We start from the raw sequence: 14589 nt of genomic DNA on the forward strand, positions 1-14589 counted from the left end.
CCTACCAATGAACAACGCCATTCAGGAAAAACAAACCAGGGGCAAAGGCGGGGTTCGTAAGCTACTGCGGGTGCTCGCGCGCCTAGAGATCCAGCCAGGCAAGGCGATCCAATGAGACGATTCTGCAGGGGTGTCATAAGCAGCCACCTATGGGGCCATGCAGGATTGGGCATGTCGCTTGCACGTCGAGGGCCTGCTGCCATGGCAAAATCCCTGTCGTGTAGGTACTTGTTCTACATCACCAGGCCAAGTCACTCGAGCGCCCCATACCAAAATCCTGCGCGTGCACTGACAGGTTCTTCAGCTGAGACATGAAAACAGGGCTCCTTCCAGTTTACATTTGGTATGCAGCAAAGTGGAGAGCACTCCAGCTGCCAAGGTGTTTGACCGATACCCATAGTATCGTCACGCCCCGATTGGTCAAGAAGACCATCATGATCTGATCGATCGAGTCTTTGCGTTCCTTAATTTGTGGCATCGCCGAGCAACATATAGGGGGGCGATGTTGGCAATCACATACCGCCCATGCCTCTCGAGGATCGTCTCAGCTCGTTCACCACGCTCAAGTGACCGCGAAAACTAACAAGCGTCCAACTGCACTGATTTTATCTCCCTTCATGTAGCTCCATAGAGTGTGGCTACTATTCCAGGTCCCTCTCTCTGTGCGACAAACCCGCGTGGCGAACAAGGACCGCCTTTTGTGACACGAGCGCATGGAAAAGGCGCCTCATACGTTCTTGCATCGCCAGCTTGAACTCCAAGGCTAAGGCCATAGAAGGCTAATGTACCCGAGGACGTGCATATGTCACTGTGGATCCTAAAGGTCACAAAATTGAGGCACAAACGTACTTGACACGACTTCTTCAGCGCTACACTGAGACATCCCGGTTCTAAATGTGTTGAAGTGACCTCGTCACCAGTTTCTCCTCATTTATCAAAACAGACAACTGGTCAAACCGTGTCTTGGCTACGCTCCTCAAGGTCGTGCATTCTGGTAAACTGTCATGCAAGGTTAGAATTCCTACGACCTGGAAATCAAGAAAGGCTGCAAGCCAGGGTCTGAAGAAATGGAAACCTTGGCGCGAGGACCGCACAGGACTTGCTTAGCACATCTCCTGAGGTTCGATATTTGCTGGCCAATTCCGAATTGGCTTTGGGGTTGCAGTTGATTGTTGCCACGACGAACACCTGTTGTCACCTGGTCGATATACGAGCGCCGTGCCTATTTGCGCTACGAACCGTGTAAGAAGCAGGTTTCTTGAGCAGCCGGTGTCACGCTGATTGATCCAACCTTTCGATCAGGCTTTGTATAATTTCTGGTGTGTGTTCCCAGACCAGAGAGATAGATTCCAAGGTGGTCTAGCCTCCAATTTGAGTATACGTCATGGATTCACTCTGCACGAACCCTACCAAGACGACATAAACTAGGGTATCTATCCGTTGAATAGCCAACACAGCCAAACGGTCGACATATGGCTGCCAGTACACTTCGAGCTAAATTGTTCCTGTTTTTTCAATCGTCGAATACTTCCAGGTCGCTTTCAAGACCCTAGGCAGGACCAACGCGTCCTTACCTCACAATAAGGCACTATGCATACATAATTTCAGGCACAACTCCAACTTTTAACACAAATGGCAACGCTGTCAGGTGTCTAGACTCTAGCCGCACCCACTTATGGAGTCCCCTGCCAAGTCATCACATAATACGATACCTAGTTTGTTGCTCTGCATTCACCCATGTCAGGGGCAATGCCTCTTCTTCAGGGTGCCGCTCGGCCGAACCACGGCTAGTCAGCACAAATGGTATTTGCCCTGAGACAAGTGGCCATCAACTATAGAGGTATAAACCCGGACACTTCGGCTACGAGGGTGGAGCGTGGGATACCGGTCGGGGTCCAAGGGTTTAAGAAGATCACGTGGCCGTGTTTCCCTCGGAAAAGTCTCAAGAGAGTACTACTACTAGTAATAGTATGCCAGCTGGCGCATGTCTCACTGGGAGGAAAGCCCAGACCAGCTTTACGACCAACAGGGTCCGACTAAAATAAGAGGTGGATCTCCGGGATTTGCCGCCGTGGAGTAGGTCTCAGTTAATGGACAGATGCTTTCCGTATATGTGTTCCTACATATATTGAATGTACTAACACTAGTTCCATCAACCTCAAATTATCTCAATGCATATGCACCCAGGATCAACACAGTATAGTAAAATCCATCGGCCGAGAGGTACAGGTTTGCAGGAGACATCTACCTAACATTCAAAAGAACACTTTGTAGTAATTCCATCTCCAGCAATACCCGCCCACTTGTCCTTGCTGCAAGCGTCCTCGTTAAAGTCCATGTGCTGGTCGCTGTAATCCATGTATCCGTCTTCGAGGTTGGCGTTCGTGGTGACGCTGTGGTGTGTAAGAATTAGTTATCTCAGGTCAAAAGATCGCCCGTTCGGAACGAGCAAAGGCAGGGAGGGAAATGTACCAGATGGTGTATGGCAACTTAGAAGTATAGCATTTGCCACTAGTGACGTTGTTACACTGGTCCTCGAGAACCTGCGGGTCGCCGCCGTCTCCGTAATCGAGTTCCGCGCTGCAGGTTAGGGTGTTGTCGCCGCCGCCGACGGGGTTCTAGGATTGGTCAGAAGAGATATTCGTGCATGAAATTATGGATTCCGGCGCAGGGACGGCGACTGCGACTATTGCACTGTCATACCTGAGTCCGGGTACTGCTTAGGGAGAGCGAGCATGTAGCCGCGAGTGCGCTGGGCGCCAGAGTAATGGCGGCAACGAGTTGCTTGGAAAGGAACATCTTGAACAGAGAGTAAAACGAGTTCTGAATCAGCGGGGGGTCTGGATAGTAGAGTGGTTTTTGCTTGTGGTTGTGATAAACTTGAGCTGGTTTCAATGGAGTATTTATACCACCAGGCCTTCACATATTCGATTTGGTAGACCTAACCACATACTACCCGTTGACATCATATTCTTCCATCAAGTAAACTGCAAATACATTCAGATTGTCTGTTAGATGTCGATATGAGAACCATCAACACCGTTTGCACCTCTCTCAATGTAACTGCGAGAATTGGCAACGGCCCCCAAACGGTGATCATCATGGCCCTGAACGCGAGATGGCAGCTGATTGGGCGCATACTATTATTTCCCGGGGAGCCATGACCCCATCACTATATGAAGCTATGTTCGGAGCTTGCGGAATGACGCAATACCGGGTCTTTAACCCCAGATCGGCAGATGGGGATGGGGCTGTTCAGGCCGATTGTCGAACCACTGGGTGTCTAGGGTTGCATAGTTTAGGAGGACACACAAAAAGAATCTTGGCCTCAATGTCCCTGTCCCGTGCAGCTATGAAAAGGATCAGGAATTGTAGATTAATCATCTTGATTGGCAAGAGCCTGTTCTTCTCTAGCTCGCTGATCCGTCCCCAATCTTTGAGGTAGTTCGAGGTTCCATGTGAGCATAGTTGGAACTGTCGCTTTCCTGCGGTCCGCTATAGCTAGACACAAAAGGAATACCATCGAGGATGGCTGTTCAAGTAGACATTCTGGTCTAGTTGTCAAGTGTGCAAGGCAACCTAGATTTGTAGCCTCTAACTCAAATAATAGGTCTATCCTTCAACGTTGCATCATAGATAGAAACTTGATAGAAGGATACGAGGGTTTCCGAATTTTCTTTATTCAAATTTCTTCGTCTTCAAACGCTTAATTCTGTGATCAAGGCCCACTTCAGAACCAACTCAGAATCACATATATACAACGTGTAGTTGCTAGCAGACCAAGGTGATCGGGTTTGGCTAGCCATGAAAGAAATTCTATACCCGAACAGCCTATGCTATTCAGGCTAAAGTACCCCGCATACCAAGAAGGTTGCCCTTCCACGCCAGAGGCCCGAACCTGCGGTCGAGGTTCCCAATTTGTGGCACGACTCGTACAGGGTCCGGATGGCGGTATTCTTGCTCTATTAACCCGCCAATGGCAGCCCCCAATATACCATCCAAGAGTATAGTCCGACCACAATGATATACCTAAGCCTCTGGAAGCGGGGTTTCAAGACCTCTATAAGGATACAGGACGCCTTCTTTGACCTTTGCGGGTTAAAGCGTCCCGATGAGAACTTGGTGTTAGAAACTAGTTAGAGGATGCCTGGTGAATATAAGCGCCACATCCCAGCTGCCTCGTGGACCCCAGGGTCCAGCTCAAGCAGGCATCCACTATGACGAAGGGTACAGCAGCAACAGCCAAACGCGATGTCTCCGTCACCGAGATTGCAGCGACCTCTGAGGTCTCCCGCCTTCTGGCAGAAGACAAAATTCCTTGGTACCAGAAGAAGAATCTACGAACACTCTACATGTTCCTCATGCCTTCTGCTCTGGGTGTTGAGATCACCACAGGCTTGCGCAACCTCAACCATTACATTACAGGTTCCACAGAACTAATACTTTCATAGGCTTTGATGGGAGCGTGCTCAACGGTCTCCAAGCCGTCGACAGATGGCAGGCCCACTTCGATTATCCATCTAGCGCAATACTAGGCCTCGTCTCCGCAGCAATATCCATTGGTTCTGTCGCTGCAGTCCCCGTGATACCATACTTCAACGACCGATGGGGTCGCAAATTCAGCGTCATCTTTGGCTCCTTCATTGTCCTCATCGGTGTCATTATTCAAACCGCAGCCATAAACCGGGGTATGCTGATCGCGTCGCGGATAATCATCGGGTTCGGACTTGCGATATGTCTCTCTGGTGCAGCGCAGTTACTTACGGAGCTATGCTATCCAAGAGAACGGGCGATAATGGTCGGCTGCTTTCAGATCTCTTGGTATGTGGGTTCTGTATTAGCAGCCGGTACCACGCTGGGCACATTCAACTGGCCGAATGAGTGGAGCTGGCGACTACCGACACTGCTCCAGATCCTGCCTTCTTTCCTTCAGATTGTGTTTATATGGTATGCGCTCGGCTCTTGCGGATTGCCCTGATATCTAACAGGATAGGTTTGTTCCCGAGTCCCCGCGCTGGCTCATATCCCGCGACAGACACGACGAAGCACTCTCGATCCTAACAACGTACCACGGCGAAGGAGATCCAAACTCGGCCTTCGTTGCGGCTGAATTTCTGCAGATTCGTGAAACACTCCGACTGGAGAAAGAAGCCTCCTCGCACCCTTGGACAGACCTCTTCGCCACCAAGCCTAACATCCGTCGCGTCACTGTAGCGTTTTGCGTTGGTCTTTTCTCACAGTGGGCTGGGAACGGGCTCGTGTCTTACTATCTTGCCAAAGTCCTCTCAACAATCGGGATCGACGACCGACTTACGCAGAACCAAATCAACGTCGGTCTCAGCTGCTGGAATCTTGTCACCGGTGCAGCAGCAGCTAGTATCGGAACGAACTATCTCCCCAGACGAACACAACTGCTTTCAGGCTTCGGAAGTATGTGTATCATTTTTTCCTGCTGGACAGCAGCAAGCGCCGTCTTCGCCAACTCCACAGATGCAAATGACGAGAACGGTAACAATTCAGCCGCCACAGCCGTCGTCGCGCTGATATTCATCTACTACGCCTTCTACAACCTCATGATGCCGCTCCAGTACCTGTACGTCTCGGAAGTGTTCCCATTTCTCCAGCGTTCAAAGGGGATAGCGATCATGCAGTTATCCAACAAGGGCGGGACGGGGTTCAATCAGTTTGTTAACCCAATTGGAATAGAGGATCTGGGGTGGCGGTATTACCTTGTTTATGTTGTTATTCTTGCGGCTGAGACGTTTGCCATTTGGTTGCTTTATCCTGAGACGAAGGGCGTTTCGTTGGAGGAGGTTGCGGTTGTTATGGAGGGGGATAGGGCTATGGTTGAGAGGTTGGAGGGGAAGAGAATTGATGGTGTTTGATCTGTTGCGTCTACTGCGCTGTCATGCTTATGGTATCTTATTATTGATCTTTTGAGGGTAGGGATGGGCGCGCATAAGCTGCTTTTTGAAACACCCATGGCATATGAGATCGCCCCTAGCCACTGCAATGTAAATCAGTCAGATCATTGAAGCTCCGTTAATCAGCATTACAATGTTTCAAGGCTACACTGGGCAGTGACAACCCTCTGGGTACGACTGCATAGGATGCCCTCCTCTGAACCCGAGAACGAAAATGAAAAGCGGGCTGAATAGAGGGCTTGTTACACTTTGCTGTTCAACGTCTGATAGAGGATCACCTACACAAAGATACATGCTGATTGTATGTCTTAGGGAGGATAAGGGGTTGTCGGGTTAAGGTACATATTCAGCCGCCGAAGTAGGTGGGAGCAGTGGTAGCCACAACCTGAACCATTGGAAGGTGCGAAAGAGCCTCTAGGTTTCTTCCCCGACAGTCTTGGAAAACCCCTTCTGGATAATCCCTCCTCGATCTCCAACAGCCACATAAATTGCGCCTGAGAAATTGTGCGACAGCCATTCGCGTGATAGTGAACATGAGTGGGTCAGCCCCCCGCGCCAAGGTTGCCCTGCTGCATATCCCAGCCCAACTATATTCACGGCCTTAGGATACTGCATATGATTGTCTCGGTGCTGACGCGATTATTTTTGGCATGAGGAACTGGAAAAGGGGGGTTTATTCTTTCCGAGCTCTTCCCACCTGAGGTCTCAACAGCTTCATTATTGGCTACCTTCACGGACATTCAAGTTTTGAATAGAGTGTTATTCGTTGAGATCGCTCTTGGTTCTTTAGAGGGGACTTGATCACCGGTCGATCATTGCGGCTATGTCCGACAATCACCAATGGAAAAGTTGATGACACGCTCAGCCTTGCGACTCTGTGACACAAACGCGTTATATTTCAGTCGCTCTGGTCCCTCTGGGTGGGATGCGTAGATTGCCGTCACTACTGTCGGCAATATGGACAGACACGAGGTATCCTACGAACTATTCGAAACGGCTCATAGTATATCAGAGTCCAGTCACGGCGAACACGAGGACATACAAACAGACTGTCTGTCCGATACCGGTCGAGAAACGCCAGAAATACCCCGTCCTGCATCGATAAGCGAGAACCAGAGCGATGAATACCCTCACACTACCCCCGAAACCAACGGAGATTCCAGTGCGCCGAAGCCGAAGGGCCCAGCAAAGTCATTTCTAGATCATCTAAATGACTTATTCCTCCTGGAGACTCTTGGACTGGTAACGTCTGTGGGTATTCTAATCGCAATGGTTGTTGTGCTTGCCAAGTACGACAGGAAACCACAGCCTAGCTGGAGATACATGTCTCTCAACTCGCTGATATCGTGGTTGAGCACCATATTCAAGGCTTGCATCGCCGTCTCAACCAGTGAGGCATTGGGGCAGTTGAAGTGGGCATGGTTCTCGCAGAAAAAGGAACGACCGGTAAAGGAGCTTCGTGTGTATGACAATGCGACGAGGGGTCCATATGGAGCTTTGGAACTGATATGGACATTGAAAGCTAGGTAGAATTGGGAAATCCAAGCATAGAATAAAGCTTTGTTAATGCGGTGCAGGCGCTTCGCTGTTCTAGGGAGTCTGGCAGTCATTCTGGCTCTTGCGGTCGATCCCTTCGCACAGAATCTCATCTACCATTATCAGGACATGGTTGACGACTCTTCTCAACAAGCGCAGCTGTCAAAGACAGACTATTATAACTCCAGTGACTCTGCCCAGTATCCCAATTTTGGTATGTATATCCGGCAGGAATACGGTACGCCCTGGGCTAATGACTGCTCTCAGGTTCCGGGGTGGATGTCGTTCTCAAAGCCAATGTATACAGCTCCCTTATGAACAACGACCCCGAAAGACCTTGGTCAACACCACAATACACATGTCCATCCGGGAACTGCACCTGGGGTCCGGTTGCGGCATTAGAGGCTCGCGCTGTCTGTGCAGATATTACGAGTTTCCTGTCCGAGTCCTGTCATGAAAGCCAGCTGGAAGGGGGTATGAGAACACAGAACTGCACCACCAGTCTACCAAGAAACCAGAAACAAGCATGGTTTCTTCCTGAGATTAACCAGGGAAGAATATTCGTCAGCAATGGGATTGGTCTGGGGCGCACCCCACTGGCAGTTAATGCAAGCAGAACGCTGGGAACAGTTCAGTTCATTGCCCAGCAAAGGAAGATACAGGATGATTGGCGGGTGGCGCCTCAGAACGAAGAGGAAAGAAGATACCGAGCAATGGAATGCGCCATCGTCCCAATGACGCGCAGTTTCCGCGTTTCCATCGAGAACAACGTGTACAAGGACGAGACCCTTGCAACATATGACACTCCCGCCCCATCGTCCCTAATGCGACCGATCGTGTACTTCGAACCACCCTGGGGCCAGGACCTTGGTATTTCCGAGCAAGGCCAAATATTCGCCTTTGGCAGCCTCTCTGGTGAGGCCATCTCGGTCTTCGTAGAGGACATCCTCACGGGGTACCTCAGTCGCAGATTGATGGATACCGTCTACATATCCACAGTGGATGAATCACACTACGCCGGGCGCGATATAATCCAGGCCCTAGGCGAGGGCAAGATCGTCGGCTGTGGCGATGATCTTCCAGGCCGGCTAAACTGCAGCATGCAGAACATTGCTCAGGCAATCACCAAGTCCTTTCGAGACTCGCAAGACAGTCTTGATGGAATGGATCAGTCCACACGAGCCATTGGACGAGTCCGTGTCAGTGTTACACATATTGGTGTCCGTTGGGGATGGATAGCACTCCCAATTCTGGTTCTCATCCTGGGAATCCTAGTTCTTACAGGTGCTGTGTGGAAGACTCGACGCGCGAATCTACCGAAATGGAAGAATGACCCGCTGCCTTTACTATTCCTGTACAATGGATTAGACAGTCTCCCGCCCAGTGCATCGGGCTTGCCCGTCCACGGTGGCCTCGGTCATATCCATGAGATAAAGCTTAGACTAGATACGACCGATAAGGGCATTGTACTGCGTTAGATGGGTGTTGTCGTCTTTTGCTGGGCCTCGTTCCTCACACTTATACAAATCAACCAATTCCTGTTGAACTTCGAGAACGACCAGATACGTCTCCGAGGACCTGCTTAGCTTTTCAGTTTGATACCTTGTCTTTTACGATGCAGGATATCAAGAAAGGACCCGTCGGAACATCACGTATTTTGCAAACCCTTGGAATTGCCATTGATGGTATGCACTCTCCACTATCAAGGCTACGGCCTTTTTCTTTCGTCAGCAAATTGGTTTGAAATGCTTGGAGCATCATGAGCTACATATAGTGATCCTCATCTTCCACTATTTCGACTTTAAAAGAGCTCCAAAAGGTCTTCGAGATACTCTACATGACTTCCAAGAAGCTCACAATCCACGAAACTCTTGAAGCAATATTTAGATGGACATGTCCTGAGCGGACCCATATAATGTGGACTGATTAATAGGGTCGGCACAAGCGCGATTCTCCCCAACAGCGAACAGAGAAACACCGAGTGACGGGATTGCTCATATATAGATTATGGATTCAAGCAGACAGAAACGCGGTTGGAAGAAACGAATGCTAGGGCTAGCTTGACTTGACAAAGAACAATAGAACTTATAAAAACTAGACAACAGATAACGGTATGGAAAGAGAATAGAAAGAAACTCATAGCCATATTTCATGACAATGTTTACCAAAGACAGACTAGCTCTCCACATCATCCCAAAGTCCCAGCCGGGTCTACCAGGCAAGGCGGCTGTGTGTCCAGCCAGGGTGCCCCAGGGATTAGGCAGAAGAAAGACCAGCAGAGTACCTTTCAAACATGCTTATTCCTCAGCCGATCCACGGAACAAAGGACGGAACCTCCGACCCCTCTTACCACAAGCCTCTGGAACCACACATAACAACTCCTTTGCATGAGCCGCGGCGGCGGCCGCAGCATACCCCTGTCATCTGAAAGTCTTGTGGGAGTCTGCATAATCTGCGACACTACATATGACTAGCGCAGGCAGGGACTGCATGACCGCAGTGGCTTCAGCATTGAGACAAATAGCCTCAAACCCCCGCCCGATTTGATTTCTTAGCACACCAATTTCAACGGCCATGGTGCTCGACGCAATATATCCTCCATAGCCTGTCTCTTATCGCATGGTCCGCAAATTTGAGTTCCTGCATGCTGGTACTCTGGTCTAAAGAGGATATCCCGACGTTGTCCGGGGTGGGAGCATCCACCCAGAAGATCAGGATGCTTGCTGAAGAGGTCGTTCATGATAAGCGGGATCTGACTGCCTTCTAGGTCGGGGTCGTTTCGGAGGGTTGCTGATGCGGTAATAAGTGTATCAAGTGGATCAAGGAGGTATCCAGTTCTTTGAAGACGGTCCCCTCCATCAACAGTGATTTCCACGACGCCTGGTGCCATTGGACCGGGAGTACCGACAACCACGTCGCCGAGTCTAATATCGCAGTAGGGGTTGGGGATACCGCTGCCTGTGCCGACGAGGAGCCACAGTTTGGTAGACGGTAGCGTAAATTGGACCTGCTTGACTGTCTTTCCTATTGCTTCTCTGCTTTTCGTACCGGCGGGAAGACGCGCAATGACTGGTTTGTGGCGGCCCAGGCGGCCTAGTGTGTAGTTGTTTGGGTCCGAGGGGCTGAGTTGAATGGAGGACTTATGGGTCTCGTCGAGCATGCCGCGGGCGATCTCTTCTTCGATTGGGTGTACGCAGAACCAGGCGACTGTGTAGTGCTTTGTGTCAATGGTTTCGAGCATAGTGGCGGGTATTTGAGAATGATAAAACTGGGAATGACAACGTATATCTGTTAGAATGGAAGTAGAACTGGAGGTGATGAAAGTGCTATCAGAACATTGGTAAATACGTGTGCATCTTATACCCAGCTATTCTATTGTACGTGCAAGAAAATATTTGGAATTAAAAGCCCGTTAGCCGCCGCAAAGGATCTTTGTATAACAGCGCCTATCAAACTCGGTCCACCTTATGCTCCTCATCCAGTAAATAAGCCCACCTAGCCGATTATCCGACAAACAGGCCGTTATCTAGATCGGAGATATTCACAGACAGAGAACATACGGGGTTCTATCATCTGTGACCATTACACCAGGCTTTATCTTTTCTGTTGGTATATCACCTGATTCACAGTAAGATTGGCTCCGTTTGCTTTGGAAACCTGCATGCTGGGATAAGGTCATCCAAATTCACCGGCCGGGGACTACCGCATTCCTAGCCCTAACTGGCGTGCCTCCAACAGCCACATCCAAGCCCCAGGATCTCCAGATGTCCTTTGTTCTCAACGAACCATTCCGGCGGTTAGATCGATACTAGCGGGAGGATAACGGAATTCTTCGTCGAACAACACTATGTTTCCATAAGCGCCTGTTACACAGTTAGAGCAAGGGTATCCATTTAAATATATCCTGCTTTGTCAAGTGGCGTCATCCACGCGGCTATACCTCAGCCGTAGCAAATTCCTTCAGGCCAAGCTGTTCTCGGGCGTTTTCATTGTCTCTCTCGAACAATACCAAGATGTGTTAAGCGCCTTCTCACCACAGGCCGCAAACCCCGCATTAATACTTCCTATTCTAAAGTAGCTATTCTACCTAAACGAAGGCGGGGACGAGCCTGGGGATAGATCATTGCCGACGCATCTCAGTGGTCACTCCATTGCCAGCTTCACTGCTGAAATTAATAGCGTGCGCGGGGGATGTGCCTCTGTACTTCTAGGATTCAGTCGTAATCACCAGCAGTACTACCTGCTCATTAATATTGGTAGCACAGCGCTGGTGTGGTATGTTCAGGCAACGGGAGAAGTTTGGGTAGATGTTGAGGTTTTTGGATGAGAAATTAGGAGGGGGTGGTTGTGTTGAGCGAGTGCCTGAAAGAGACTTGCAAGGCGAGAAGGGATACAAAATGCAGGCAGGAATTTCAAGAATGGGAATATCTATGCCTTTCCCATATCATAGAACGTTTAGTTGCCTTGTTGGGAAGAAAGTAGCACCATTTCGCATCCCGTCCGAATGAATAAGAGGGTTACGTTACATCAGGCCGAGCAGTTAGAACTGGAGAAACTGGATGTGCACTGGGTATGTAATAAGGACCATGGAAGCAGGGCCACGAAGAGACGATGTAGCGCAAACTTGGGTTTTACTTCCATCCATAGGTTTAACGAGAGTATTTTCCCTTTGAGGGCACTACACTTACTCGCCTCCGACGACAGCTTCAAACAAAGCAACCTCAGCCCTCTGTTTCCCTCAGCTCTGTAAATGTTTTTTACCACTAGTCCGGCACTCTCCATCAAACGAACCCACTCCCCTACCGTCCTTATAAGCGCCGAAAAACAATCCATCATTACCAAATCCAAGTCCGCAGCTTCACGGGCTCCTCTCCCTCCTCCCGTCTGTCCGTGCTCAGGGTAAACAATATCGTGGATAAGCACCACTGAGCCCGGCACCATGGCTTCCCGGATGTTGCGTAGGACTTGTGAGGCCTCTTTGTCGGGCCAGTCGAGGAGGATTCTTCGCAGTAAATAGATCTTAGCGTTCTTGACGGGCTGCGGGTCGAACATGTCATGGGCCATAACCTGACATTGTCTCCCAGAGCTTGAGGGATATGCTTAACAACGGCAGGTATATCTTGCAGAACCAATTGACCCGGGACGTCAGGAAATGCCGCTCTGAAAGCAAGGATCTCGTCGCCTTTATTTCCTCCTACATCGACTAGTAGAACCCGGTCGTCATCCCTCACCTTCCCTCTCTCGAGTCCAATATCCCCCAGGCTCTGTTCTAGCCCCAGCTGCTCGGCGACAGGGTACAGCTCAAACCAGGGCTCACTCATCACCCGGAGCATCGCCATCGTCGTATTAAACGCCTCTTGGGCCTCGGGGTTCGAAGCCAACCAGTCAAAGTGATGTGCGGTTGTGCGTCGGGCAAACTGCATCGGGCCGTTATACGCGTCAGTTGGGTTCTGGTACCTCGTGCTGGCGAGGTAGTCGTTCAGGGACGCTGAGATGGGTGTGAAGCCTGCTCTTTAAAACGGGCTGTTATTACAAGAATTGGGACTCCAGGAAGGGATGCCAGAAGGTAGTATAAATACTGGTGTTTGAATATCGCGCTTTCGGCGGTTCCATGCGCGAGGGTGAGGGCTATTGGTGTAGCCTTGTATAGAGGTATGGATGAGAATATCACGGTACCAGCTTCGCGGAACACATCGTATGCGGAGAGGAAGCGCATTAGGCGGGCTATAGTGGATGTTAGATCTTTTGGCCCAAGCCGCACATCAGGTCTTGCTTGTGTAGAGCTGACGCACCTAAGAGTTTCTCATCCCCTTTCGTCTTCGACGAGAGCTCCGACAGGCTGAGGCCCGAAGACCCCGAGTCAAGAAAAGCGTCGAAAACTCCCATTCCCTGCGCGACTCTGGTCATTGCTGGTAGAAATTGCTAGCGGTCTGGGTTAGAGATTATGATTCGGCAAGAAGGTGTGAGCTCACAGAGTGACTGATTGTCATGATCCTGTCGCGAGGTGTCTCTACCACGCTTTGGAGACGCTCTATTAGTCCCAAGAGGTTTACACGCTCTGCCTCGCTGATCTGCAACGGAGGGTTGTCGAGAAAGGCGGTAATCGCAGAGGTAAGGGTTTTCAGATCTGCCATTGCGCTTGGTCTTGGACAGCCTTGTGTTAAAGATCTCGGAGAGAGATAAGGAGTCAGAGGGAACAAAGAGCTGGATGCGGGGAATTGCGCCAAGCTCATATCTACCTATCTTATACCGGGGTATATGTTTGCTTCTGCGGATGCAGTCATCTGCGTCTCTGGGTGAGTTTCGGATTGGGCTGATGCATATCAACAAGTGATAGCGATGGCGCTCATGAGCGGGCGAGAGCTGGTTCTACTCCTGTAGTGGTTACATCGACCAGAGATCAGTACGTAATCCAATCGCTGACAATCCGATTAATCCAAAGACAAGAGTGATATCAGAGCCCTGTTCCGCTTATTCAGACCTCGTTTTCCTGCTCTACCATTAGCTGTAACGGCTTGTGCCCTGCAGGTTCTAAGCCGAGTTTTCATGCGCCAAAGCCAATTCGGCCAGAAGGTTTTCGAGTTTCACAAAGAAGGCACAATGTATACCAAATCCATATTGGTACCACGCTGTCGACAGACATCAAAATACTTCGGATAACGGGCCAGTCGACGCTAAATCTTGATCATAGGCAATACTAAAGGTAGATTCGAAGATAAATTCGTTTCTGAGCTACGTAGTCATAGAAAGGATCCTACTTGAACAACGCACCCAATATATTCGCTCCACAAAGCCCTCGGCTTCAGAAAAAGATACGCAGCGCAGATGACCCAGAAATTCGATATCTATCAGTCCAGTAATATGTATAGTGGATTTCAAATAATAAAGAATCTCCCCTAGCGCCCTCTTAGACCGGCTCGTCGCGAGCCTAACGCACGCCATGCACGACCGTTGGAAGGAATAGATTGCAGCCGCAGTAGCGCCGTAAATAAATAAACTATCATTGGACGTGGCATCCTATTAGAGTATATTCGTCCGGCGCTCAGATGTTAACTTCTCTAGCGTATGCGTATGAGTATTGAGACGGAGGGGCGAGAAAGAGCTCTTATTTGAGGCCAAGGTTCTTTCA

The 14589-nt window shown here is 49.9% G+C and overlaps 5 protein-coding genes across 5 annotated transcripts; 2 read left to right on the forward strand and 3 right to left on the reverse strand.

The window, feature by feature from the left end:
• Positions 1-2248: 2248 nt before the first annotated feature.
• BDV14DRAFT_205361 (uncharacterized protein) lies at positions 2249-2799 on the reverse strand (the record flags this gene model as incomplete). Its single annotated transcript, XM_073774709.1, has 3 exons — positions 2249-2393; positions 2473-2618; positions 2704-2799. The coding sequence occupies 3 exons, from the start codon at positions 2797-2799 to the stop codon at positions 2249-2251; spliced, it is 387 nt and encodes a 128-aa protein (XP_073622726.1).
• A 1418-nt stretch (positions 2800-4217) lies between these two features.
• Positions 4218-5885, forward strand: BDV14DRAFT_205362 (MFS transporter; the record flags this gene model as incomplete). Its single annotated transcript, XM_073774710.1, has 3 exons — positions 4218-4425; positions 4452-4947; positions 4994-5885. 3 exons carry the CDS (start codon positions 4218-4220, stop codon positions 5883-5885), a joined length of 1596 nt encoding a protein of 531 aa, XP_073622727.1.
• A 996-nt stretch (positions 5886-6881) lies between these two features.
• On the forward strand, positions 6882-8938 carry BDV14DRAFT_193506 (DUF3176 domain-containing protein; the record flags this gene model as incomplete). The annotated part of the gene is made up of 4 exons (XM_073771786.1): positions 6882-6927; positions 7081-7450; positions 7502-7674; positions 7728-8938. 4 exons carry the CDS (start codon positions 6882-6884, stop codon positions 8936-8938), a joined length of 1800 nt encoding a protein of 599 aa, XP_073622728.1.
• A 942-nt stretch (positions 8939-9880) lies between these two features.
• Positions 9881-10701, reverse strand: BDV14DRAFT_193507 (uncharacterized protein; the record flags this gene model as incomplete). Its single annotated transcript, XM_073771787.1, has 2 exons — positions 9881-10040; positions 10115-10701. 2 exons carry the CDS (start codon positions 10699-10701, stop codon positions 9881-9883), a joined length of 747 nt encoding a protein of 248 aa, XP_073622729.1.
• Positions 10702-12144: 1443 nt separating this feature from the next.
• BDV14DRAFT_205365 (S-adenosyl-L-methionine-dependent methyltransferase) lies at positions 12145-13594 on the reverse strand (the record flags this gene model as incomplete). The annotated part of the gene is made up of 6 exons (XM_073774711.1): positions 12145-12189; positions 12252-12527; positions 12590-12971; positions 13040-13184; positions 13253-13382; positions 13433-13594. The coding sequence occupies 6 exons, from the start codon at positions 13592-13594 to the stop codon at positions 12145-12147; spliced, it is 1140 nt and encodes a 379-aa protein (XP_073622730.1).
• Positions 13595-14589: the final 995 nt, after the last annotated feature.

Source organism: Aspergillus stella-maris, assembly GCF_047715825.1.
Source record: "Aspergillus stella-maris strain CBS 113639 unplaced genomic scaffold BDV14scaffold_94, whole genome shotgun sequence".
NCBI classification, from domain to species: domain Eukaryota; kingdom Fungi; phylum Ascomycota; class Eurotiomycetes; order Eurotiales; family Aspergillaceae; genus Aspergillus; species Aspergillus stella-maris.